Source organism: Anomaloglossus baeobatrachus, chromosome 4 (genome assembly GCF_048569485.1).
Source record: "Anomaloglossus baeobatrachus isolate aAnoBae1 chromosome 4, aAnoBae1.hap1, whole genome shotgun sequence".
Taxonomy (NCBI): domain Eukaryota; kingdom Metazoa; phylum Chordata; class Amphibia; order Anura; family Aromobatidae; genus Anomaloglossus; species Anomaloglossus baeobatrachus.
Genome location: NC_134356.1, coordinates 470,769,402 through 470,795,928, shown reverse-complemented (window position 1 = coordinate 470,795,928; position 26,527 = coordinate 470,769,402). Strand labels below are relative to the sequence as shown.

Genomic DNA, 26,527 nt, shown 5'->3' with positions numbered 1-26,527 from the left:
TCTATCAATCTATTCTATCTATCATCCATCTATCAATCATCTATTTATCAATTATTTATTTATCTATTATATCAATCAATTTATTCTATATATCTTAGAGCTAACATCTATCTACCTATGTCTATCTATCTACATGTCTGTCTGTCTATCCATTATTTTTCATCAATAGCACAGTAACAAAATAGTAACTCAATATGACTGGAAAATACATAATTTAGGGCCATTCCTTTAATTACTCTGCACTTTTGTTGAACTTTCCTTTCTCTTATCCAGCGCTCCAGTGTAACAGCTGACAAGTGAAATTCCCAGGGCTAAACCACTAAAACAAGACATATGCAAAGTGATTTTTAGCTCAGACAATAATAAGTGGAACAAATCATATGGTAATCTTAGCATGACTGTGGACCAGACACAAATACTGGCATCTCACCCAGAATAAAACTCTTACATCTGTTAGGAAACTTTGGGGATATGTTGGAACGATATGTCATAGCAGAGAGATTTCTTACTTTGCAATGCGCTATCATTTTGCACAGTCAGATAAATGGACTCTAGTGCTGATTCACATTGTAGCATGTCAATCGGCTGATCGTTGCAATCACTGTGGGGGGTTTATACAAACAATCGCTCATGCAATCCTCGGTTTTGCTCAGTTTATATATTAAATTGTCAGCAGATCCCTGCTTTTTAAGAGAAAATGTGCTGCCAACAAATCCTGATTTGCTTTATGTCTACATAATAAATACTAGGAGGTTGGCCACTATTTTTTTTATTGATGGCCCATCCTTAAGATAAGCTATCAATATCTGATCAGTGAGGGTACAACGTCTGGAACCCCTGCCGATCCGCTGCCCAGTGGCTGGAAGTTGCTGGAACACACTTTGTCAAAACTATAGCGACCAGGTACTGTATATCCACCCCTGTTCATTTAACTAGGGTGCGGATCTACTTGTGAAATGCCGAAGCTTCTGTGTTCCGACAGCATCTGAGAACTTCCAGCTACCGGCAGTAATAGCTGATCGGTGATGCACCTCCACCGATCAGATATTGATGGCATATCCTTAGGATAAGCCATCATTTTACAGTTGTTGCCAACTGCTTTATGGACAAATGATAACTGGGCATATTAGCACCCAAAATGTTCATATGAATATTAATTGTCCGCTGTAAAAGGCCCTTAACACTGAGTCATTACAAAACAAACATGCTCACATTGCAAATTTGGGGGGAGTTTATTATTATTATTATTATTATTATTATTTATTATTATAGCGCCATTTATTCCATGGCGCTTTCCAATGAAAGAGGGTATACGTACAACAATCATTAACAGTACAGAACAGACTGGTATAGGAGGAGAGAGGACCCTGCCCGCGAGGGCTCACAGTCTACAGGGAATGGGTGATGGTACAATAGGTGAGGACAGAGCTGGTTGTGCAGTGGTCTACTGGACTGAGGGCTATTGTAGGTTGTGGGCTTGTTGGAAGAGATGGGTCTTCAGGTTCCTCTTGAAGCTTAGATCATGCCTGACTTCCATGTTAGCAGGACAGGCTGTAGAGCATTTTCCATTATAAACCTGTATTGTGTATAGGTAAATACATATTTTGCTCATTTCTATTATAACATCAAGCCAATGAATGCTTTATTAAAGGGACTATGTCAGCAAGTTTTTGCGACTTCATCTAAGAGCAGCATGATGTAGGCTAAGAGACCCTGAATTCAAGGATGTATTACTTAGTTTACTGTATGCAGCCGTTCTGACACAATCAAAGTTTATAGATGTGCCATGCAGCAGAGCAGAAAGTTAACCTTGCCCACACTAGACTCTCTGTGTACAATGTCTATAGACAGTGAACTGCTTATCACAGGAGGGGGTGTGCCGGACTACCAGGCACATGCTGCCAAGTTCCAGCAATGATTAGCGCCAGGTGCTAAAACAATCATTGCAAGTAAACAACAGCACAGAGCTTTATAAGAGATGCATCTGTGAAATCTCTGTTTTAACCCCTACTTCATGCTGTTAACAACTAACCTAGCAAAAACCTGTTGAGAGATTCCCTGTAATACAGTGAATTGTGTAAGCCCCTTTGATTATCATGATGTAGAATAATAAGACCAAGAAAACCAATGTTACTGTTTTTTGGTACTAGTTATAATTTTGTTGTTATGTGATTATATTGCATACTAACTCCACTCATTGCTTTGCATTTCTTGTAATTATCCACTGGTTTCTTTACTGCTTCTGCCTCAAAAACATATACATTATCTCCTACTGGCCACTTGCTAATCTAAAAATACAGATGCCTGAGAACATTGTATATGAAGTCTAACTTCATCATAAAGGCTGACTAGATTAGCTTAGTGTGACAAGCTCTTCATCGAGCCACAGCACATGAATGCCTATGATCTTGTGTATCGGTGTAGGTGGAAGATGAATATGTTGAGCTGCCACCTTTAACTGGCTGAATTAGAAGTGCTGCTGACATACTCTATCTAAAGTATTCAAGACATATTTTAAGATGATGGAAAATTTAAGACTATGTTCACACTTTCATTTGCACATTCTGTTTGTCTGTTCGGTTTAGAGTAGGCGTCCTAACTCAGCTGGGTATAAGGGCCACACACAGAAAAAAATAATCATTTGGTTGGCGCATTCTTTTCAGAACAAAGTGACATTTTTATTGTTACCATATTTTTTTCTATACCCCTTCTGTCTTTTATAAAAATCATGCTTTTTTTTTTTTTACATTTTATTCCTTTTTGTAAGTAATACAGTTTTACAATTAGCACCATATAGTAATTTTGGTCAACATCTTGTAGTAATGTTACCATCCTGGTCATCATCTTTTAGTAATGTCCCCCATTTTGTTGCCCTCCTTGTAGCAAGGTGCACCATCCTGCTCCCCATTCTGTAGTAATGTGCCCATCCTTGTCCCTTTGTAGTAATGTGCCCATCCTGGTCATCATCTTTTAGTAAAGTCCCCCATTTTGTTGCCCTCCTTGTAGCAATGTGAACCATCCTTATTTCCATCCTGTAGTAATGTGCCCATCCTTGTCCCTGTCCTGTAGTAATGTGATTCATCCTTTGTGCCTCCGCTGTAGTAATGTTCCCCATTCTTGTCCCCATCCTGTGATAATGTGTCCATCGTGGTGCCCATTCTGTAGTAATGTGCCCATGCAATGCAATGTCCCATCCTGATCCCCTGTTGTGCCATTCTTCACACACACACACACACACACACACACACTGACCTGTGCAGCCACAGTAGGCAACACACACAGACACACACAAAAACTTTCTTCTCTCCTGTCCTCCGTCCCCTCGGCATTCTCTTTCCTCTTTACTTCATGCGGCCTGCAGGCACATGGACCCGGTAATGATCACAGCCACTGTCACAGCTTCTTCTGACATTCAGATGAATGTTTTGCCACCGCCTTGCAGAGTCAAGTTCTCTATAGCAGCCGCTGGTCAATCAGAGGCAAGCAACTAAGGTCATACGTGTTAGTTGCTTTCCCCTGATTGGCCGGCGGCAGAATTGAGTTGTGTAGAGAGAACTTGACTCCTCAGTGGCGACAAAACGTTCATTTGAAACAAAGCACTGTCAGCTGAGGCCCCTGCACCGGCTGCGAACATTACTGGATCCACGGGCCTGTGGGCCACAAGAAGCAGCCTGAGGGCGAGCTGTGTGTTTGAGACCTCTGGTTTAGAAGAACAGACTAACAGAAATAATGACATAAATGGATCCATTACATAACTGATAAAATGAAAGCCGAACTCCGCCATGTTTCAGTTTTTGGATTGGAAGAAAAGTGCATCAAGGTGAACTATTCTTTTCCTTTTTCGAAAACTGAAACATAACAAAACCCAAATGGACCCCATAATAATTAAGGGCTTTTTGTAACAAATAGGCAACAGATCCATTTTGGACATTCATTTTATTTTTAAAATAAAACAGACAAACAGAAAATTAGGACAGAAGTGTGAACAGAGCCTAAAGGGTGCTTTACACGCTGCGACATCGCTAACGATATATCGTCGAGGTCACGTCGTTAGTGACGCACATCCGGCACCGTTAGTGACATTGCAGCGTGTGACACCAACGAGCGACGATCAACGATTGCAAAAACGTCAAAAATCGTTGATCGTTGACATGTCGCTCCTTTCCTTAATATCGTTGCTGCTGTAGGTATGATGTTGTTCCTCGTTCCTGCGGCAGCACACATCACTACGTGTGACACCGCAGGAACGACGAACATCTCCTACCTGCGTCCACCGGAAAAGAAGGAAGGAAGGAGGTGGGCGGGATCTTCCGCCCCTCCACTTCTATTGGACGGCTGCCGTGTGACGTCGCTGTGACGCCGGATGAATCGCCCCCCCTTAGAAAGGAGGCGGTTCGCCGGCCAGAGTGACGTCGCAGGGAAGGTAAGTCCGTATGATGAGTGTAAGCGATGTTGTGCGCCACGGGCAGCGATTTGCCCGTGTCGCACAACCGACGGGGGTGGGTACGCTCGCTAGCGATATCGATACCGATATCGCAGCGTGTAAAGTACCCTTTAGGAAGAAATGCATAGCATACTTAAAGAGAATCTGTCAGCAGGTTTTTGCAATCTAAGCTGAAGACAGCATGGTGCAAGGGTTAACACAGAGAATTCAGGGATGCCTGTCATGTCAAGGTCCGATTTGGTGTTTATTTGCTATTTTTGTTTAAGTAGTAGGATGTATCATTGCTCGGACTACAATGTCAAACGCACACTAGTGCGGCACGCCCCCTCTTCAGATTGACGGCTCACTGTCAGTTCTTAATCTCTATTTAGAGCCTGGTGTGGGCAGGACAGGACTCTCTCAGCTCTGCTACATGGATAAATGTAAAAATTCTGATTTGTTTTAGAATGGCTGCAGCCACTAATCTAAGTGAGACATCCTTGGATTCAGGATCTTTTTGCCTACATCATGCTGCTTTTAGATGAGAGAGCAAAAACCTGATAACAGATTCCTTTTAAGACACAATGTAATAACGTCTCAAATATATATGTGTTCAGCTTTTATTAAGTAAATAAAGCTTGATACAATGTATTATGTATAGCTTGTTATGTTCTAATGTACTTTGTGTTTGACTTCTCACCATTTAATGAGATCTCTGCTTGTTGCAAGTTAATGGAAATGTTCTTCTTTGCGTTAATAGTCTGAAGATTTAAAGGTAACCTGTCAGCAGGTTTAAGCACCCCAACTGATCTAATCTGAGTTGTTGCTGTAATGCAGACTAATTTCCATATCTTTGTTTATTCTTTCCTTTATTACAGTCCGGAGTAATCGTTTTTACAATTTTTACGTAAAAGAGCCACAAGCCTTGGGTGTTTTTAGGTTTGTATTTATCAGTAGACATTACAATTTATCTATTTATCTATGGTTCCTTGAATATAGTTGGACGTAGTGTTATCTGCAGACCAGACATTTGTCATTCTAAAGCCTGCTTTACACGTTACAATTTCGCATACGATATCGTATGTGATTTGCAACGCCCCCATCGTATGTGTGACACGTTCAATTTGTTGAACGTGCCGCACAAATGATTAACCCCCGTCACACGTACTTACCTTCCATACGACCTCGATGTGGGCGGCGAACGTCCACTTCCTGGAGTGGGAGGGACGTTCGGCGTCACAGCGACGTCACATGTCAGCCGGCCAATAGAAGTGGAGGGGCGGAGCTGAGCGGGACGTAAACATCCCGCCCACCTCCTTCCTTCCGCATTGTGGGCCGGGAGCCGCAGGACGTAGGTAAGATCTGTTCATCGTTCCCGGGGTGTGTGATGAAAAATGTGACGTGCAATTCTAGAGAAAGGAACGATGTGTATGCGATGAACGTTTTAATGTTCAATCGCAATCGCACGTACCTGACACACACTGCAATGTACCTACAATACCAGATGTGTGTCACTTACGACGTGACCCCGCCGACACATTGTAAGATACATTGCAGCGTGTAAAGCGGGCTTAAGACATCTACGGGATCTAGATGAAATAAATACATGTCTGCATGCAGAATTTACCTGAAAAGTAAAACATATATGTATATCAAATAACGGTTAATATGTTAGTAAGTTTAAGTGATCTGATCAGGATCTATAAACAGTGCTGGCCAAAAGTATTAACACCCCTACAATTCTGTCAGGTAATACTCAGTTTCTTCTTGAAAATGATTGCAATCACAAATTCTTTGGTATTATATTCATTTAATTTGTCTTCAATGAAAAAAACAATTGTCATAAAGCCAAATTGGATATAATTCCACACCAAACATAAAAAAGGAGTGGACAAAAGTATTGGCACTATTTGAAAAATCATGTGATGCTTCTCTAATTTGTGTACTTAACAGCACCTGTAACTTACCTGTGGCACCTAACAGGTGTTGGCAATAACTAAATCACACTTGCAGCCAATTTACATGGATTAAAGTTGACTCAACCTCTGTCCTGTGTCCTTGTGTGTACCACATTGAGCATGGAGAAAAAAAAGACTAAAGAACTGTCTGAGGACTTGAGAGTCCAAATTGTGAGGAAGCATGAGCAATCTCAAGGCTACAAGTCCATCTCCAAAGACCTGAAAGTTCCTGTGTCTACGGTGCGCAGTGTCATCAAGAAGTTTAAAGCCCATGGCACTGTGGCTAACCTCCCTAGATGTGGGAGGAAAAGAAAAATTGACGAGAGATTTCAACGCAAGATTGTGCAGATGGTGGATAAAGAACCTCGACTAACATCCAAACAAGTTCAAGCTGCCCTGCAGTCCGAGGGTACAACAGTGTCAACCCGTACTATCCGTCGGCGTATGAATGAAAAGGCACTGTATGGTAGGATACCCAGGAAGACCCCACTTCTTACTCCGAGACATAAAAAAGCCAGGCTGGAGTTTGCCAAAACTTAGCTGAGAAACCCTAAAACGTTTTGGAAGAATGTTCTCTGGTCAGATGAGACAAAAGTAGAGCTTTTTGGGAAAAGTCATCAACATAGAGTTTACAAGAAAAAAAAAGAGACATTCAAAGAAAAGAAAACGGTCCCTACATTCAAACATGGCAGAGGTTCCCTGATGTTTTGGGGTTGCTTTGCTGCCTCCGGCACTGGACTGCTTGACCGTGTGCATGGCATTATGAAGTCTGAAGACTACCAACAAATTTTGCAGCATAATGTAGGTCCCAGTGTGAGAAAGCTGGGTCTTCCTCAGAGGTCATGGGTCTTCCAGCAGGACAATGACCCAAAACACACTTCAAAAAGCACTAGAAAATGGTTTGATAGAAAGCAGTGGAGACTACTAAAGTGGCCAGAAATGAGTCCAGACCTGAATCCCATAGAACACCTGTGGAGAGATCTCAAAATGGCAGTTTGGAGAAGGCACCCTTCAAATCTCAGGGACCTGGAGCAGTTTGCCAAAGAAGAATAGTCTAAAATTCCAGCAGAGCATTGTAAGAAACTCATTGATGGTTATCGGAAGCGGTTGTTCGCAGTTATTTTGGCTAAAGGTTGTTCAACCAAGTATTAGGCTAAGGGTGCCAATACTTTTGTCTGGCCCATTTATGGAGTTTTGTGTGAAATGATCAATGATTTGATTTTTGTTTCATTCTCTTTTGTGTTTTTTCATTGCAAGCAAAATAAATGAAGTTAATAATACCAAAGAATTTGTGACTGCAATCATTTTCAAGAAGAAACTGAGTATTATCTGACAGAATTGCAGGGCTGCCAATACTTTTGGCCAGCACTGTATCTACAGCCACAAATGGAAATTAGCACTAAACCTCCTCTATTGCCACCTAACATATATCATTTTGCAAGTAAGTAATTCTGGTCCCATATAAGATCACCTTCTCACCCCATGTTCCTTTACAAGCTTTATCCATATACCGGCATGACAGCTAGGTATTGATTCCTGGTGTAAAGTAGAAGGTTTTATGCCTCAAGGTCAGTCTAATAAATCTATAGGAGTGGGATACATCCATTTATTGAACCTTTGCAGAAATGATTCATGACACATTGTTTTCCACGGATTTTTAAACAACCTTCTTACATGTTTCCTATGGACTTGGAGAATGGGAGTACCAGAATTGCCTGATTCGGATGGTTGTGCGTAAATTGTCAATTATGAAGGTGAATTTATAGCAAAGTTTATAAGGTGAAGTGTGTGTATTGAACTCTAGGACCTCTGCGCTTCAATATCCCCAGGTTCTGTTGTGTAGTAAATCACAAAACATCTTTATGAAATTACCTGAATTATTTTGAGACTTCACTTTTCCAGCTGACGTAGGACACACAGCTCAGCAAAGCGCAGGATGCCAGTATTACTGGGAGTTAGTTAACTGGAAAAGGTGGAGGCGATATTAATCAAAAATGGATTTACTGGAAGTGAGTTAATCCTGGAATGTACTTGCTGCGGAGCAGATTTATGTTTTGCCTGGTTCACAACTGTTCTCCGTGGTTATTATTTATAATGAATTTCTAAAATTATTTACAAGTAAAATATATCTTTGTACCGTGTTAGCCAGTAGAGATAAAAAAATTGTTTAAAAGAACAGAGAGTCCTCAGTGGTTGATACCTTTTAATGGCTAACTGAAAAGATGGTAATAATTGCAAGCTTTCGAGACTACTCAGGTCTCTTCATCAGGCATGGTATAACACAAAATCTGAAGATTTTGTGTTATACCATGCCTGATGAAGAGACCTGAGTAGTCTCGAAAGCTTGCAATTATTACCATCTTTTCAGTTAGCCATTAAAAGGTATCAACCACTGAGGACTCTCTGTTCTTTTAAACAATTTTTTTAAAATTATTTAAGGAATTGATTATTATTTATGACATAAATAACCATGGCCGGTGCCAGAAATATAGACAGAATTTAAATGACCATTTGCTAGTTTACAACCATGAGATGAGAAGAAGCCGAGTCGTAAATGAAGGTGCAGATTTCTACGAGCAGTCAACAAATAAGAATGAGTATGTGTGTAGATGGAGATATATATTTCCAGTTATTTATATAGCACCCTGCAAATGCACTTACAGCAGTCATTTTGTTTCCCACAACCCTACAGCACAGATGCACAAACATAATCGGGGGCAGTTTCATAGGAAGTGAATGAATGGGTAATCTAATATATAAAGCTGAATGTGTGTGTGTGTGTGTCCGTGTGTCCGGGATTGGCATCTGCACCGTCGCAGCTACAGCCACAAAATTTTGCACACTCACACGTCTGGACCCCAAAAGCGTCATAGGCTATGTAGTGAGGCGAAATTTTAACTCCACGCGTTCCAATTTACCAATCAATTTTGCCCCTATCTACATAATGGGGAAAAAGGGAAACAAAAAGTGTATCTGCACCATCGCATTTGCAATCACGAAATTTTGCACAGACACCTCATGTGACCCAGGGAACGTCGTAGACTATGTTTTGACAGGAAAATCTAACCCCGCGCTTTACAGTTACTCTCCAAAAAACATGCCTTCATTAAAGTAAATGGAGCCTGGAACTACAATTTATTAGTAGGAGCTGTGATTGCTTGCTATAGGAGCAAAAGACATTCATAGTATAAGAAGCTTATATGTGAGGTAATAAGATGTCGGTGGGAAGACGGATAGAGACAGACAGAGAGACAGACAGAGACAGACAGAGAGACAGACAGAAAGACAGACAGACACAGACAGAGAGACAGACAGGGAAAGAGACAGAGAGATAGAGACAGACAGGGAAAGAGACAGACAGAGACAGACGGTGAAAGAGACAGACAGAGACAGATGGTGAAAGAGACAGAGACAGACGGTGAAAGAGACAAACAGAGACAGATGGTGAAAGAGACAGACAGAGACAGACGGGGAAAGAGACAGACCTGGAAAGAGACAGACCTGGAAAGAGACAGATGGGGAAAGAGACAGGCCTGGAAAGAGACAAACCTGGAAAGAGACAGACAGAGACAGACCTGGAAAGAGACAGACCTGGAAAGAGACTGACCTGGAAAGAGAAAGACCTGGAAAGAGACAGACCTGGAAAGAGACAGACGGGGAAAGAGACAGACGGGGAAAGAGACAGATGGGGAAAAAGACAGATGGGGAAAGAGACAGATGGGGAAAGAGACAGACAGACATGCAGACAGGGACAGAGACAGGCAGACAGGGAAGGAGGAGACAGCCAGAGAGACAGACAAAGATAGATGGGGAAAGACACAGACCTTGATAGAGACAGACGAGGAAAGAGACAGAGAAATAGAGACAGAAAAGGAAAGAGACAGACAGAGACAGGCAGACAGGGAAAGAGACAGACAGGAAAAGACACAGACAAAGAGACCGGGAGACAGACAGGGAAAAGAGACAGACCTGGGAAAGAGACAGACCTAGAAAGAGACAGATGGGGAAAGAAACAGAGAGAGACAGACAAAAAAAGAGACAGACAGAGACAGGCAGACGGGGAAAGAGACAGACAGGGAAAGAGACAGACGGGGAAAGAGACAGACGGGGAAAGAGACAGACCTGGAAAGAGACAGACGGAACACATTACTTGGCCAATTTAGTTAACTCTGTGTGGAATATCTGTGGTGTTGAATTATATGTTGTGAAATGCTTCTATTAGCTTTTTGCCTTTTAATAGTTACATTTCTATTTGTTTTGTGTTTTTTTGTGTGCAGAATACAGTTTTTGTTAATACATTCTATTTTGTTAATAACAGTTATTAACCCGGGCGAAGCCGGGTAGTACAGCTAGTAATAAATAATATAAAATAAATAATACTTGGTATCAATCAAAAGTAAAGACCCCTTAAATGGTAGTGAAAATGGAAAATATAAGTAAATAAAATAAAAAAAAGTAAATATATATATATATATATAATATATATAAAGCTGAATGTGTGTATGTGTGTGTATGTATGTATGTATGTATGTGTGTGTGTATGTCCGCGATTGGCATCTGCACCGTCGCAGCTACAGCCACAAAATTTTGCACACTCACACTTCTGGACCCCGAGAGCGTCATAGGCTATGTTTTAAGGGGAAATTTTAACCCCGCACTTTACAGTTATTCACCAAAAAACTTGCCTCCATTAAAGCGAATGGAGCTGGGAGCCACAGTGCAGCCAGAACTTCAGAAGAATGCGCAGCCACGCCCTTATATAGAAAGTTGGCATGTCACAATGCAGCCAGGGAAAGAGACAGACACAGACAGGGAAAGAGGCAGACACAGACAGGGTAAGAAACAGACATAGACAGGGTAAGAGACAGACACAAAGAGACAGACACAGACAAAGAAACATACTGACAGGGAAAGAGACAGACAGGGAAAGAGAGGAAAAGAGAGAGACAGGTTAAGAGACAGACACAGACAGGTAAAGATACAGACACAGACAGGTAAAGAGACAGACAAAGAAACAGACACAGGGAAACAGACAGACAGGGAAAGAGAGGGAAAGAGACAGACAGGGTAAGAGACAGACAAAGACAGGTAAAGAGACAGACAAAGAGACAGACACAGGGAAAGAGACAGAGGGAAAGAGGGAAAGAGACAGACAGGGAAAGAGAGGGAAAGAGACAGACAGGGAAAGAGACAGACAGGGAAAGAGACAGAGATAGATAGACAGACAGGGAGATAGATAGACAGGGAAAGAGATAGATAGACAGACAGGGAAAGAGACAGAAAGACAAAGAGATAGAGAGAGAGAGACAGAGAGATATATACAGAGGGGTAGACAGACAGAGAATGGGAGAGAAACAGAGAGACAGTTACTATCCCGGGCAGTGCCGGGTGCTATGTTGTGAGGGGACATTTTAACCCCGCGCGTTCCAATTTACCAATCAATTTTGCCCCTATCTACATAATGGGGAAAAAGTGAAACAAAAAGTGTTTGGGGCAAATTGACAGCTGCCAGATGTGAACAAGGGGGACTTAAAGAATGAGAGCGATGGCGCAAAAGAGTATATACATTTATATCTATTTCTTTTGTGGTTTTTGTGTGCAGAATACATTTTTGTTAATACATTCTATTTTGTTAACAGCAGTTATTAAACTGAAACCGGGTAGTACAGCTAGTATATATATATATATATATATATATATATATATATATATATATATATATTAAATATATATATATATATACAGTATATATCATAATATAGGATAAAACGTATCCTGCCTTAGTATCAAAAGAGAAATCATACCAGTAATCCCTGCAGGTTTTCTACCAGATTGTTTTGTTTTCTTCATGAACTTGCAGAAAACCCTGAGGATAAGTGTGGGTTCATCTTTTGTTTACTTTTTGCCATAATTTTTAGTGGTTTTTTTTAACTTTTTCATCTATTAGATAATTGTGCCCTGAACCATATGAACTGATTGAAACAAAAGGTTCTAAAGATACTGTCACATGGTACCACTTGGCCAATCAGAATGAGATGCGCAATAGTTTTAATAGTTAATCAGATATTTGAGTAGCAGTAGCTGAGAATTTTGCTTTAGAACCTATAGTAATAGACGTCTAATTAAAAAGAGATCTCCCTGGAAATGGGCTCCTTTTTAAAGGGAACCTGTCAGGTGCAATATGCACTCAGAACCACAAGTAGTTCTGGGTGCATATTGCTAATCCCTGCCTAACCGTCCCTATATACACTAGCAAAGATGAGATCTTTAGAAAAAGTATTTCTAAAGATCTTTTACCGTATACTAATGAGTGAGGGGACTAGTCCCCTGGGAGTTAGTTCCCCCTGCCAGTTGGCTCCATTAGCATGGTACTAGCATACTAGTGAATACGCAGCGTCACAGGACGATCTCACTCAGATCTCCGCTATCGCGTCCAATGTTGGATTTCAGCTCAGTGCATATGACCCCGGAGTTTGGGTCATGCGCACTACTTCAGTTTGAAGCCTCAACGCGTACACCCAGCTTCATAGTGCGCATGACCCAAACTCTGGGGTCATGCGCACTGAGCTGAAATCCAGCATCGGACGCGATGGCGGAGAGGTGAGTGAGATCATTCTGTGAGGCTGCACATTCATTAGCATGTTAGCACACTCACAGGGGTGGACTAACATGCTAATTGGGACAACTAGCAAGGGAAGCAACGCCCAGGGGGACTAGTCCCCTCGCTCATTAGCATACGGTAAAAGATCTTTAGAAATACTTTTTCTAAAGATCTCTTTATCTATACTAGTGTATACAGGGACGATTATGCAGGGATTAGTAATATACACCCAGAACTGCTCGTGGTTCTGTGTGCATATTGGATCTGACAGGTTCTCTTTAAGTAGTTTTCTGGGTACAAAAAAAAATTATTTGGTTATCCCTGTAATGAGCCCCCAAATTTTCCTGATACCTTAATTTTCTCTTTTCTGCTTCTCATCAGTGTTCTAAACTCATTTTTGTGGACTGTAATTGTTTACATCCTGAACTATGTTCTACCAGCTCTTCCTCTATACTTCCAAACTACATTTCCCACAGCGCCTGCCAACCCAACCAACCAAACACCATCCTGAGACTTCTGCACAGTCTCAAGAAGGATCATTGTACACATAGTTTCGTCTTCCAAAGATCCCTCACATGTCAACTCTTATGTATTGTACTATCCTAAGACTCTTCTGCAGTTAGTAATGTTAAAATGCCCGATACTGGCCCCCCACAGGCTCACTGTAGTGTAGGGGTAATTAATGAGTCACATAATATGATCAGTTATTATTATGTAATCTAGCATTCTGAACTGCCCACCACCATTCCCTCTGGTCAAAGTTACTAGTTTGAAAATGACTTGTTCTCTAAGGAGCATGCACTGTATCTTTCCATTTCGCTCTTCCTCCCATTACACATTCTAAGTCACTCGAGCACACTGAGTGAGGAGTTGGAAGTCACATCACCGCATGTGTTAGATCAGGAACAGCAGAATTTTTAACAGCATCTAAATTTTGAAGATCGGTCATTTCTATTAGGCTTTGCAATGCTTTAATAATCTATTTGTCTAGAAAACCCCTGTAAGGAGAAGCCACATTTAGCTAAAATATCCACTACACCTGTATGGGGAGTGCAGTGGTAAATCTAAACCATGCCAGTGCTGCCTTTTCTACCCGTGCACAGGAAAGGCTGGAAACGTGTTTTAGACTTGCAACTGCACTCCCCATGAAACTGCGGAAGGCAAAAGAAGGACACCACATAGAAGGATTCGTTCATGAGAAATATGTACCTAATGTTTAGTCACAGACTGGGGGGTTGCCTTAAATAATTCTATATTGTAACAGATTTTATGATCCACAGACATTGACTAATACATTGGAGCCATACTCTGGCCCCATAATATAGGAGTACATTTTCACTGACTTTCAGATGAGTGCTTCTGAGAAATTTCTCACCAGATGTCAGCAATAACCCATCCAATCCACACAAGCAAACAAATCAAACCATAGATGTCCATAAAAAAAGTTATGTGTAATGAGAAATTACACAAGAAAAAGGTATTGAACCAATGGAGAGAGAGAGAGGTTCAAAAAGCCAGGGAAAGTCATGTCACCAGCTGAAATCTATGAGTAATTAGAACACAGTCTTGTCCCTTAATGAAAAATAATATCAGCTGGTTCAACTGATGGCTTAAAAAAAGGTGTCTCATTATCCCGTTGCCACACAAGAAACATCTCATGATGGGTAAAACCAGTCAGCTGCCTCAGAACCTTCAGAACCTTTTTATTGCAAAAAATACACATTTAGAAACATTTCTAAACTACTGAAGGGTCAAGTGTACACTGTTGGGACCATACTCCAGAAATGGAAAGAGCATCATTTCACCATAAACCAGCCACAACCAGGTGCTCCCCGCAAGATTTCAGACAGAGGAGGGAAAATAATTTCCAGAAGAGTTGTCCAAGAGCCAAGAACCACCTGTGGAGAATTACTGAAAGACCTGGAATCAGCAGGTACAATTGTTGAAAAGAAAACAATAAGTAAAGCACATTGCTGAGCAAAAAGCATGTTCAAGTGCTTTTAAAATTTGTTCAATAACATTTAGGGGTACTTTGCACACTACGACATCACAGGTGCGATGTCGGTGGGGTTATGTCGAAAGTGATGCACTTCCTGCGTCGCTCTCAACATCGTAGTGTGTAAATCCTAGATGATACGATTAACGAGCGCAAAATCATCGTAATCGTATCATCGGTGTAGTGTCGGCGAATTCCATAATTACGCTGACGCGACGGTCCGATGTTGTTCCTCGCTCCTGCGGCAGCACACATCGCTGTGTGTGAAGTCGCAGGAGCGAGGAACATCTACCTGCGTCACCACAGCTCCCATCGGCATTGGGGAAGGAAGGAGGTGGGCGGGATGTTTACATCCCGCTCATCTCCGCCCCTCCGCTCCTATTGGCCACCTGCCGTGTGACGTCGCAGTGACGCCGCACGACCCGCTCCCTTAATAAGGAGGCGGTTCACTGGCCAGAGCAATGTTGCACGGCAGGTGAGTGCATGTGAAGCAGCCGTAGCGATAATATTCGCTACGGCAGCTATCACAATGATATCGCAGCTGTGACGGGGGCGGGAACTATCGTTCTTGGCATCGCAGCATCGGCTTGCGATGTAGTAGTGTGCAAAGTACCCCTTAGACTAGTTTATCCATACAGGAGACATCTTGAAGCTATCGCCAACAAAGACTTTTCTACGAAGTATTAAATACATTTCAGTAAGCGTGTTCAATACTTTTTTCCTGTGTCATTTCTCATTATTACACATCCTTAAATGTATGAACACCTATGGTTTGAATTCTTTGCCTGTGTAAATTGGATGGGTTGTTACCGATATCTGGTGAGAAATTCATGTCAATAGCACTTTACAAAATATATTTACTTTGAAAATTGGTGACGTGTTCAATACTTATTTCATCCGCTGTAGGTATAATGAATGTTCATTTCAGAAATGTGAATCTCCCTTTGTAAATGGCAGGTCATCAGTGTTATTTATACATTTGTGTTGTGATCATCCTTCTCAGAATGTAGCATGGAAATCTGTAACACTGCAGTGGTATTGGAGCTAACTAAAAAAAAAGACTATAAGTATGATAAAAGTATATTTTGTAATATGCTGGGAATTTCCCTGTGCACCAGGCACATCAGTGAGCTCCTGAGATGGGATCACGCGAGGAGTCAGGGACCCGCGGTGTCTGAGTATTGTGTGTAATCATCATACTTAGACATAAAAGAGAGGATATCCCACTGGTGCGCGGTACAACAACAAGTTCAGGTTCCTTTTTGGCTCGACTTTTCAGCGTTCCTTGCTTACTGGCTTTATAGATTTGTTTTAACTTTAAACACACTCCTCTTTTTTAACCTCTGTGGTATGCAATCTCTATGCTCCAGTCTCACAAGGATGTGAGGGATGAGGCAGACATATTGCACTCACTTAGCACAGAAACAGCCAGCATGATGAAAGGGAAGAGCGACTCGGTCCCCCGTCCTGCTGCTTCGCAATCAGCGGTGAAGCCTGCTCGTGTAAGTACTCGCTTTTTTCATGTTATTTTTCATGTCGACTACCACAGTAGACTTCTGCGCCTCATATTAGATGGCTCTTTTCTTCCAGGCGCCTGACACTTGTCAGCTCCTCAGACGCCGTTACTGTCTTTTCTTAGAAATTCTTACCTTTACTATAAATAACAGTAATTCAAAAACTATTAAAAAGGGTCACATAGATTTACAGGGAATCTTAGAAAACCTGTCCAAGGAGAACTTATACCGGCAGAGACCTTTAAGAATATATACAATGTGACTTATAACTGCAGTAATAACCTAAGGCTATGTGTCCACGGTAGAATGTACCTGCGGATTTTTCTGCATGAAAATCCGCGACTTTCGCGCCAAATCCGCACCAAAATCCGCAACAAATAATTGACATGCTGCAGATTTTTCCGCATCAAAATCCGCGGCAAATCCGCAGCGGAAAAATCCGCAGCATGGACACAGCATTTCCAAAATGCCATTGAAATGGCTTGGAAGTGCCGCTGCAGCAGATTTTCGGGAAATCCGCGGTAAATCCGCGGCAAATCCGCGGCAAAATCCGCGGTAAATCCGCAGCGTGGGCACATAGCCTAAAGAGCAAGAATGGCAGGAAGGCAAGAATGAATTTCCAGGATTTATTTATGCATCAAGATAACATTAGCGCAATATGCCACCTTACCACGAGTCCCAAATGCACCGTACAATATTGGGCTATGTTCACACACAGCGTTTTTGCAGTTTTTTTTTTGTTTTAATGCAAATATGCTGTGTTTACAGTACTAGGAGAAGATGAGGCTTCAGAAGTCTCATGCACTTGCTTATTTTTTGTTACTTGGCTGAATCTAGACACTGCAGCGTTTTTTTTAAGTCTGTTGTCAATTCTATCAGCGTTTTTGCAGCAATTTCTTTTACCCATAGAAAGCAATAAGAAAGTGTAAATATGGTACAAAAAATAGTTTTTGCAGCATTTTTTTCTTTTGCTGCATTTTCGGTGAATAAAACTAACTTTATTAGGCATGCACTTTAAAAAAAAATAATACATGTAGTCTGCACCAGAAAACGAGGCTAAAAATTAGGCGAAAACACAGCAAAACCTGCTTTTTGTACACAGGTTATGGCTGCAGGAAAAAAAAAACCCTGTAAAAATGCTGCGTGTGAACATAGCCTTACAGCAATGACATGGGACAACATGACAAAGGTGATAGGAAATTTAGATAAATAAATACTGTATACAGCTGGAAAATTCCAACACATCATTTCTCTACGTTTTTCTAAGTGTATTTTTGTAGAATGAAAAATTATTATTTTTTCCCCATGATTCCAGTGATGTGTCACTTACTGGGCTGCTTAGTGTAGTTTTGATAAAAATCGCTGTTTAATCAGCAGTAGATTATCATTAGAGGACTACTTGGTGTGCTGCCAGGCAGTCCAGCATATTCATGAGTTCTGTATAACTGCTAGACCTGCAGCAGACAAAACATTGATTTTATCAAAATTCCAGCAAATAGCTAAGTAAGTGACACATCGCTGGAATCAGGGTCTCTGTTACATTATGCTGCTCTCAGATTGGGAAGCAAAAACCTGGTGATGAAATCCCTTTAAGGAACCCTCCCTGGTTACTCCACCTATTGTTGTATAACAAGTATGCTGTAGTGACTCTAAATTGAGAAAAAATAGCCAGTTATATTGCGCTCCAGATCCTAGGATTTAGTATTGTTTTGGGATTATTTCCTTTCTGTATAATTCTCCTTGAAATAGGCTTTGATGATGCTGGGTTCACACTGGGTGATGAAAAGAAAACTGCTATTTGCTTTCTATATTATATTAGTATTACACAAAAAGTAAAAAGAGAAAACTGTGAGAAAGTACTCTGCTTGCTGAAGACATCTGCTGAAGAAAGTGCTTGGGTTTGAATGCTATTAAATAATGTGATTAAACAATAGCCACAAGGGAATAATTAAAAAGAGGTCCCTGATCACATTTAGATATCCTCTTGACAAATCATATGGCGAAACGCGCAAGAGTGTGGCCATCCATTTAGAGGTTGGATAGCTATTGGTTTTGCATTGTATTATCGGCTATGTACTCTGTTGAAAGTTTAGATCTTTGTAACACTCGTCAGTTCCTGTACTTGTGCCATATAAAAAACTCTTTATGGCAGAATTCTATGTATGTATACCTATAGTTTTATTAAGCCTTTAAATTGCTGTCCTCATATGTTAGATGCATTTCTTTAATTTCCTTCTGTTATATTCCATTCAAAAAATATGTTTTTAATCTTTTCAAGTGCGGTACATTGTTTGTAGGTTCTATGCTACATAGCCTAGCAAATATTGTGGCCCCGATTCACGATTTTCTATGGCACTCTTGACGAAGACTGCGCTAAAATGCATGAAATGTATTAAGAGGTGTCAACATCTTAATGAATTTGACTAATTTTTCGACGGCCATGCGCCAATGCATGAACATTTTTTGGCTGCACATGGCTATGGCCCCCTCTCGACTAAGCGTCACCCACTTAACAAAAAAGTTGGCAGAGCTGACCAGGACTGGCGTAAAAACCTAAAAGTCGCAAAATGTTTACAAAATTACAAGTTGCACAAACATTTGTCACATTTTAAGCAGCTTTATGGCAGAAAGCTCCTTAATGTAATCGGGGTGCATGTGTATACACAATTCTAAAGTGGGATAAAATCAAATCTAAAACTTGTCTGCGCTGCTGGGAAGAAGCCTCTGGTGTTCTTTGAAGACTCTTTATTATCCCATACGCGTTTCAATGCCGAAATGTCATCTTTATCAAGTTTTAAAACCAACGATCTGTTGGTATTCAAAGAATACCGCAGCAAAAAACTTATTTCCAGCAGCGCAGTCAATATCCGTTTTTGGTAATTTCCATCTGCCGTATCTTTCCCCCAGCTGGCTATTTAGACCTTTATAGTGGTGGTGCCTTCAGAATAGCACCCAAGGTGAGCGAATGTATTGTTTATACTATCTACTATATTACGGTTTTACCCTATTGTGTGATTTGCTGTTTCTTATAAGGCCGCTTTACACGCTGCAATCTCGCTAGCGAGACCGCTAGCATGCGTACCCGCCCCCATTGTTTGTGCGTCACAGGCACATTGCTGCCCGTGGCGCAGAACATCGCTCGGACCTGTCACACTACTTACCTGCCTAGCGACGTTGCTGTGACCGGCGAACCGCCTCCTTTCTAAGGGGGGCGGTTCGTTCGGCGTCACAGCGACGTCACTAAGCGACCACCCAATCGAAGCGGAGGGGCGGAGATGAGTGGGACGAACATCCCGCCCACCTTCTTCCTTCCTCATTGCCGGTGGACACAGGTAAGGTGAGGTTCCTCATTCCTGCGGTATCACACATAGCGATGTGTGCTGCCGCAGGAACGACGAACAACATCGTACCTGCAGCTGCAACGATATTTGCGATAGGGGAACCTGTCAATGATTAACGATTTTGCACGATTTTGCGACCTTTTTTGATCACATGTAGGTGTCACACGCAACGACATCGCTATTGCGGCCAGATGTGCATCACGAATTCTGTGACCCCAACGACATCGCTTTAGCGATGTCGCTGCGTGTAAAGCGGCCTATACTCAATTCTGTGCCTTTAATTTTCCGCATGTCTATGAAGCAGCTGGCTCCTTCTGTATATACCTTCAGGTAAATTGCTTTTGCTTCAGGTATGAATAGTCTTTTTAGAAGTCTTTTTTTCTGATTGATCTTGTATGCATTGGAAATATAATAAAAGAAAAAACTCGATTGACAGGTAGAGAACCTCAGACATCTGGTACTTATGCTTTAATCTGGTTTCACGGCAGTCAGATTATCACTGTTCTGGGAGGGTAAAGCCATTTATACATTTTGCATTAAAAAAACTTTTAAGAAGCAATAAAAGACTCTATTGTGTTCTAGGGTTATGGTAAATTGACACTATAAAACTATGTGATACTCCATTCATATTCTTATTAATTGATGGTGAATATTGGTGAATTCATCGCTCAACCTTCTCAGCTTCATCTTTGTGTGAACTTTGCCTTACGCTGACACACAATAACACTGCAGCCATCTTCATGTCATTAGACTGTCCCCTGTGATATATGACCATGACTGACTGTATTTAACTACCATGCATGTAATGACTTCACATGCTGGGAACCGTAACACTTTCCATATCATGCAGTGAAACCAATGCAGGTACAGTGTCCAGGGTAGGCGTAAAATATATCTTTGTACCGTGTTAGCCAGTAGAGATAAAAAATTGTTTAAAAGAACAGAAAGTCCTCAGTGGTTGATACCTTTTAATGGCTAACTGAAAAGATGGTAATAATAGCAAGCTTTCTCGAAAGTAGTCTCGAAAGCTTGCTATTATTACCATCTTTTCAGTTAGCCATTAAAAGGTATCAACCACTGAGGACTTCAGTTCTTTTAAACAGGGTAGGCGTTACACTTAATCTGTATTCACTTTAGTATTGCAATTTAAGGGGATCTATAAACAGATTTCAAATACAAACTGCATGCATCATTACATTAATATCTTAGAGCTGATGAGGCTGGTGTACTTACAGGGAAAATAGATGTCAGAATGGTTGTTTTTTCTATTTTTCTTTTTAATTATTCCACCTGATACTAAAGGGGTTGTCCATTACTTGGACAACCCCTTCTCATTCCACAGCCTTTACTCAGATGTCGTACCGACACCATTACAGCAGTGTCAGTGCTCGTGTTCCTGGGGTTCACATGAGCTTGTGACTTAACACAAGCCCAGAGCCCAATCACCATCAGCTTCTCCCTCCCCGCCTTTGAACAAATAACTGGACACTCACTGTTAATTAATAGGGATGATCAAATACCTCAAATATTCGGCTTCGTGAATATTTGCCGAATAGGTCGCTGCTATTCAACTATTCGCGAATATTCGATGCGAAATGTAAGTCTATGGGAAACCCGAATAACAACTATTTGGAACTATTCGGGCTTCCCATAGACTTACATTGCGTATCGAATATTCGCATAGTGGCGACCAATTCATCGGATATTCGCGAAGCTGAATATTTGAGGTATTCGATCATCCCTATTGATTAACCATTTTTCTGAAGACGGGGACAGTAAAGCCAGGTGGTGATTTGGCGCCAGGCTCGTGTGATGTCACAACCCCGGGAATGCAAGCATTGACACCGCTGGAACCGCATCATCACAGGATGGGAGTATAAGCTTATTTATTGGGCCCAATATAGGGAAGGAGGAGTTGTCCAATAAATGAACAACCCCTTTAAAATAATCATTTTATGAGCAGAGCAATAGCTACACTACAATGCTCCTCTCAATATCAGGATTGTATTGCCATTTTCCCAAGAATTTGCAAAGTACACCATCCTCATGGGTTTAAGAAATCTATTTAATAATGTATGCAGTTTCTAATGTGAAATCTGGTGACATGTCTGCTTTAATATTTAAAGTTCACTTGTAACATTTTACTATATTTTATAATGCCATTGCTGTGACCTGCACATAGCAGGGTGTTTTATGTAATGAAATCTGCAATGATTTTGCCTATGTTGGATCATACAGAGCCTGACAGGAGGTATACTAGAGCCTTATTAAAATCTACAGCCACAGTATTATGGTTTGCATAGATGAGGCTTGATTGTAAAAGCTTAGTCTGTCAATCTCTGTCCTTTTTGGTTTTAGTTTACATTGATTATTTTACAATGTCTGTACGACTTAATTTGTAAAGTGCCCGAGGATACATTGCGTGACTGTCTATATAAAACATATGATTACAATACATTTAACAAAAAAAAATCCTGCTTTCTACACATTTAAAACTGTTCATTTGCGCTTGTAAGATATTTTCTGATTTCTGCAACTCACTTGACAGTTTTGCCATTTATACTAGGACAGACAGTACAGTCATCTCATCATTAGAGAGTGGGTGATGTAATAAATAGGGATGATCGAATACCTCAAATATTCGGCTTTGTGAATATTTTCCGAATAGGTCGCCGCTATTCGACTATTCACGAATATTCAATGTGCAATGTAAGTCTATGGGAAACCCGAATAACAACTATTCGGAACTATTCGGGCTTCCCATAGACTTACATTGCGCATCGAATATTTGCATAGCGGCGAGATAGTCATTGAATATTCGCGAAGCTGAATATTTGAGGTATTCGATCACCCCTAGTAATAAAGGCTTTGTAATACTGCAGGACAAGGCAGAATTACAGTGAGTGGATGCCACAATGGTCTTTGCAGAGAATTATTATACTCTGTATTTTCCACTACTAGAAATAATAAAAAGTCTGTTTTACTTACAACTTGCGGTTAAATATATCTTTATACCATGTTAGCCAGTAGAGATTAAAAAAAATTTGTTTTAAAGAACTGAGAGTCATCAGTGGTTGATACCTTTTAATGGCTAACTGTAAAGATGGTAATAATAGCAAGCTTTCCAGACTACTCACAGGGTTCAGATTTTGTGTTATACTGAGCCTGATGAAGAGACCTGAGTAGTCTCGAAAGCTTGCTATATATTACCATCTATTCAGTCAGCCAATAAAAGGTATCAACCACTTCACGTACATATCTGGTTCATTCTCCTTCATCGGCAGCGCAGATGTTACCCCTTTTTTCCTGGCATACCGTACTTACAACTTCAAACAACTGAAAAGAAAAACATTGCTTTCTCTCATCCTAAAACATTTCTTTTTTGAGGTATTTGCTAATATTATTATTACATCTACTACATATTGGGAACGTATCTTGGAAGTGTGAATACTCCTTTAAAGAAACACTCACATCAACGTTTTTATCATTTTAATAAATTGACATCATACTATATGGCACTGTGCACTCTTAATTGCTCAAATTGACTTTCTACCCAGTTAATTCTTCTCCTTTCTCTGCTCCATGTAGAAACAGTAAGTCTCTTTTTCCTGCATAAGTCACCCCCCCTTCAACTCCTGAGTCTGGTGCTCCTCTCCTCCCCCCTGCCAGAGACTTTTGCAGTGATGACTCATGCAGGGAAAAGAAACCTCCTGTTTCTACATAGAACATTGAGAAAGTCTGTTTTTAATCAAGTGATGTCATAGACCTAATGGAAAAGAGAAGAATTTACTTACTGGGCAGAAGGGCAAAATGAGTAACTGTAGGTACATAGTGCTATATTATATGATGTTTGCAATATATTAAGAGGTGGTTATGTGTTTCTGTTATATTTTTCTTCTGATTGCTCCACTCCTGATTTTGGCTTGCAAATACTGATGTAAAATATTCACCAATTACTCAATGTGTGAAGGTGTCTTTATTGGGAGATGACCACAGATACTTTTGTCATTCTCAATTCTAATCATTGGGAGTGATAACATTTAAAAATTCCCCTAGACATAGTAAAACATGTAGGCAATGTCAAACCCTTGATTGATCTTTCTGTTTCAACTTTTTCTCATAAAAATGTTTATTTTTTGTTAGAGATCAAACAATCCTAAAATGGTATATTTACACAGGTGAGAGTTGGTAGTGCAACTAGCTCCCTCAGTTTATCTTAGGAATTGGCTTGAGTGTCCATTTTATTAAAACCATATTTTTTCAGGGAAAGGAATTTTGTGGGGATATACTGCAGTCTGACACAGACAATTTACGTTCAGCCTCATTCAGATGTCAGTGATTTTTCACGCACGCGAAAAAATTGGCCTATTGTAATCAGAGTTTTGGGTCTGAGTTTCATCAGTGGTGGTCAGTGTCTATTTTTGCCATCATTGTTTCATCAGTGTTTTTCACATATCGATAAATGAATAAATAAATTACAAAGCTTCTCCGATTCACTGCAATCACGCACAGCACATGGATTGTACACTGGTGTTAGCCGTGTGCTGTCCGTGATTTTTGCAGACCTCAGATTTGTATGGGTGATTTTCATCCTTGATGCTGATAAAAAAGGACATACAGCCACAGTAGAAACCACGGCAATGTGAACAGCCCCATAATAGGTATGTGTTTTATTCATAAAAAACACAAATAAAACAGGTACATGAAAAATGGGACGTCTGAATGAGACCTAAGTGTATGATGTTTCCTTGTTTTATTTAAAGTGAACCTGTCAGGTCCTGTATGCACCCAGAACCATGAGCAGTTCTGGATGCATATTGCTAATCCCTGCCTAGCAGTCCCAGCCTATAGTAGCATAAATAAAGGGATCTTTAGAAAATGTATTTCTAAAGATCCATATAATATGCTAATGAGGCCAGCGACTAGTCTCAAGGGCGTTAGTTCCCTTGGCTAGTCGGCCCCCTTAGCATGTAAGCACACCCCTGTGGGCGTACTAACATGGTAATGAATACACAGTGTCAAAGGCATGGTCACGCTCACCTCTCTGCTGCCATCGTGTCCAACGCTGGACTTCATCTCAGTGCGCATGATCCCAGACTTTCAGTCATGCGGACTACATGAGTTTGAAGCCAGGACGCGTACACCTGGCTTCATAGTGCACATGACCGAAAGTCCGGGATCAAGTGCAGTGGGCCAAAATCCAGGAGTCAGATAGGATGCCAGCAGAGAGGTGAGCGTGACCATCCTGATATGCTGCACATTCATTACCATGTTAGTACACCCACAGAGGTGTGATTACATGCTAAGGGGGCCGACTAGCCAGGGGAACTAACGCCCTTGCATCTAGTCTCTAGCCTAATTAGCAGATCATATGGGATCTTTAGAAATACTTTCTCTAAAGATCTAGTTATTTATGCTACTAGATACAGGGACAGTTAGACATTGATTAGCAATATGCACCCAGAACAGCTTGTGGTTCTGGGTGCATATTACACCTGACTGGTTCACTTTAAGTGGGGTTATTCTGAATGTCCACATTCTCTAGTGTATCTTGGATTGCATAAATTAATGAGATATTTCTATACCGTTTTTATATCGCTTTCATTTGCTTTGTACTTTTGCAATGTGATTCCATGAGTCAAGCTGTTTTCAAAAGACAAGTTACCAGCAATCAATATCTTCAATCATTGACATAAAGACACACATATCCAGCTTAATTGTTGGCCTGTGGGCTACATGCTGTCCCATAGAGAAATTAATCATTGCCAATTAGTGAAGGGAAGATGGAAAGGGAATCAATGAGCGTACAATGCAGTCATGAGGTATGAGCTGGAGGTACTGTAGGCGACAGAGCTAGAGACCATACTTTTCTATGGCTGCAGGACAGCTTTTGATTGCAGTTGCCTTAGCATATGTTAACACATCACATTTTTTTGTATGTATTTTCAGTGTATTATGTTTTTTTATACACAACATGAAAATGTCTAAAAGAAATACTACCATATTTTCCCAAAGATAAGACACCGTCTTATAGTTTTTACGTCGTGAAAAGTGCGCTATAGCCTATTTTAGGGGAAACACGGGTTAGGAGTAAATTTACCCCCCCAAAAAAGGCAGACCCCTGCCAGGAGAATAATACTTACCAGACCCTGGACATCTGTGTCACTCCCAGGTCCTCATGGTACACTCTTTCCACGTCCTTGTCTTCTCTACAGTGGTCCTCCCCTGCTTCCAGCCGGCCGGCACTTACACACACACACACACACACACACACACAGATACATACACATATACATCCGGTGATACTGCACTGTTTTCGGTAGACAGGGGGACCTGGGACCCTGGGAACATAAGGACCTATGGTGGAGCGCATGGAAGACCTGCGGTAGAATGGATCGATGCGTTCCACCTTAAGTCCTCAATGCATAACACCGCAGGTCCTTGATGCGTTCAACCACATCCCCGTTCCCCGAAGGAGTACGATGTCACTGGATATGTGTGTGTGTGTGTGTTTGTGCATTCCACTGCAGGTCCTTAATGCGTTCCACTGCAGGTCCTTGCGTTCCACAGCGACCTGGACTGGTGAATATGATTGCGGGGTCTGTCTTCTTTCTTTTGGGGATGCCTTCTTTCTTTATTGAAATGTCCTGCAGTATTCTTTAACTTTTTTAGCGCCATGGACGCGTCATTATTG

At 41.0% G+C, this 26,527-nt stretch overlaps 1 protein-coding gene across 15 annotated transcripts in view; it reads left to right on the top strand.

The window, feature by feature from the left end:
* TJP1 (tight junction protein 1) overlaps positions 1-26,527 on the top strand; it is a 739,774-nt gene that overhangs the window by 419,297 nt on the left and 293,950 nt on the right. Inside the window, exon 1 of one of the 15 annotated variants that reach the window (XM_075345697.1) lies at positions 16,391-16,480. The exons of the other annotated variants lie outside the window; for them this stretch is intronic. Within the exon in view, the coding sequence (XP_075201812.1) occupies positions 16,412-16,480 (69 nt within the window). The 5' untranslated portion in view covers positions 16,391-16,411. Of the gene's footprint in view, positions 1-16,390; positions 16,481-26,527 lie in introns of those variants that run through there. 15 annotated transcript variants of the gene reach the window in all.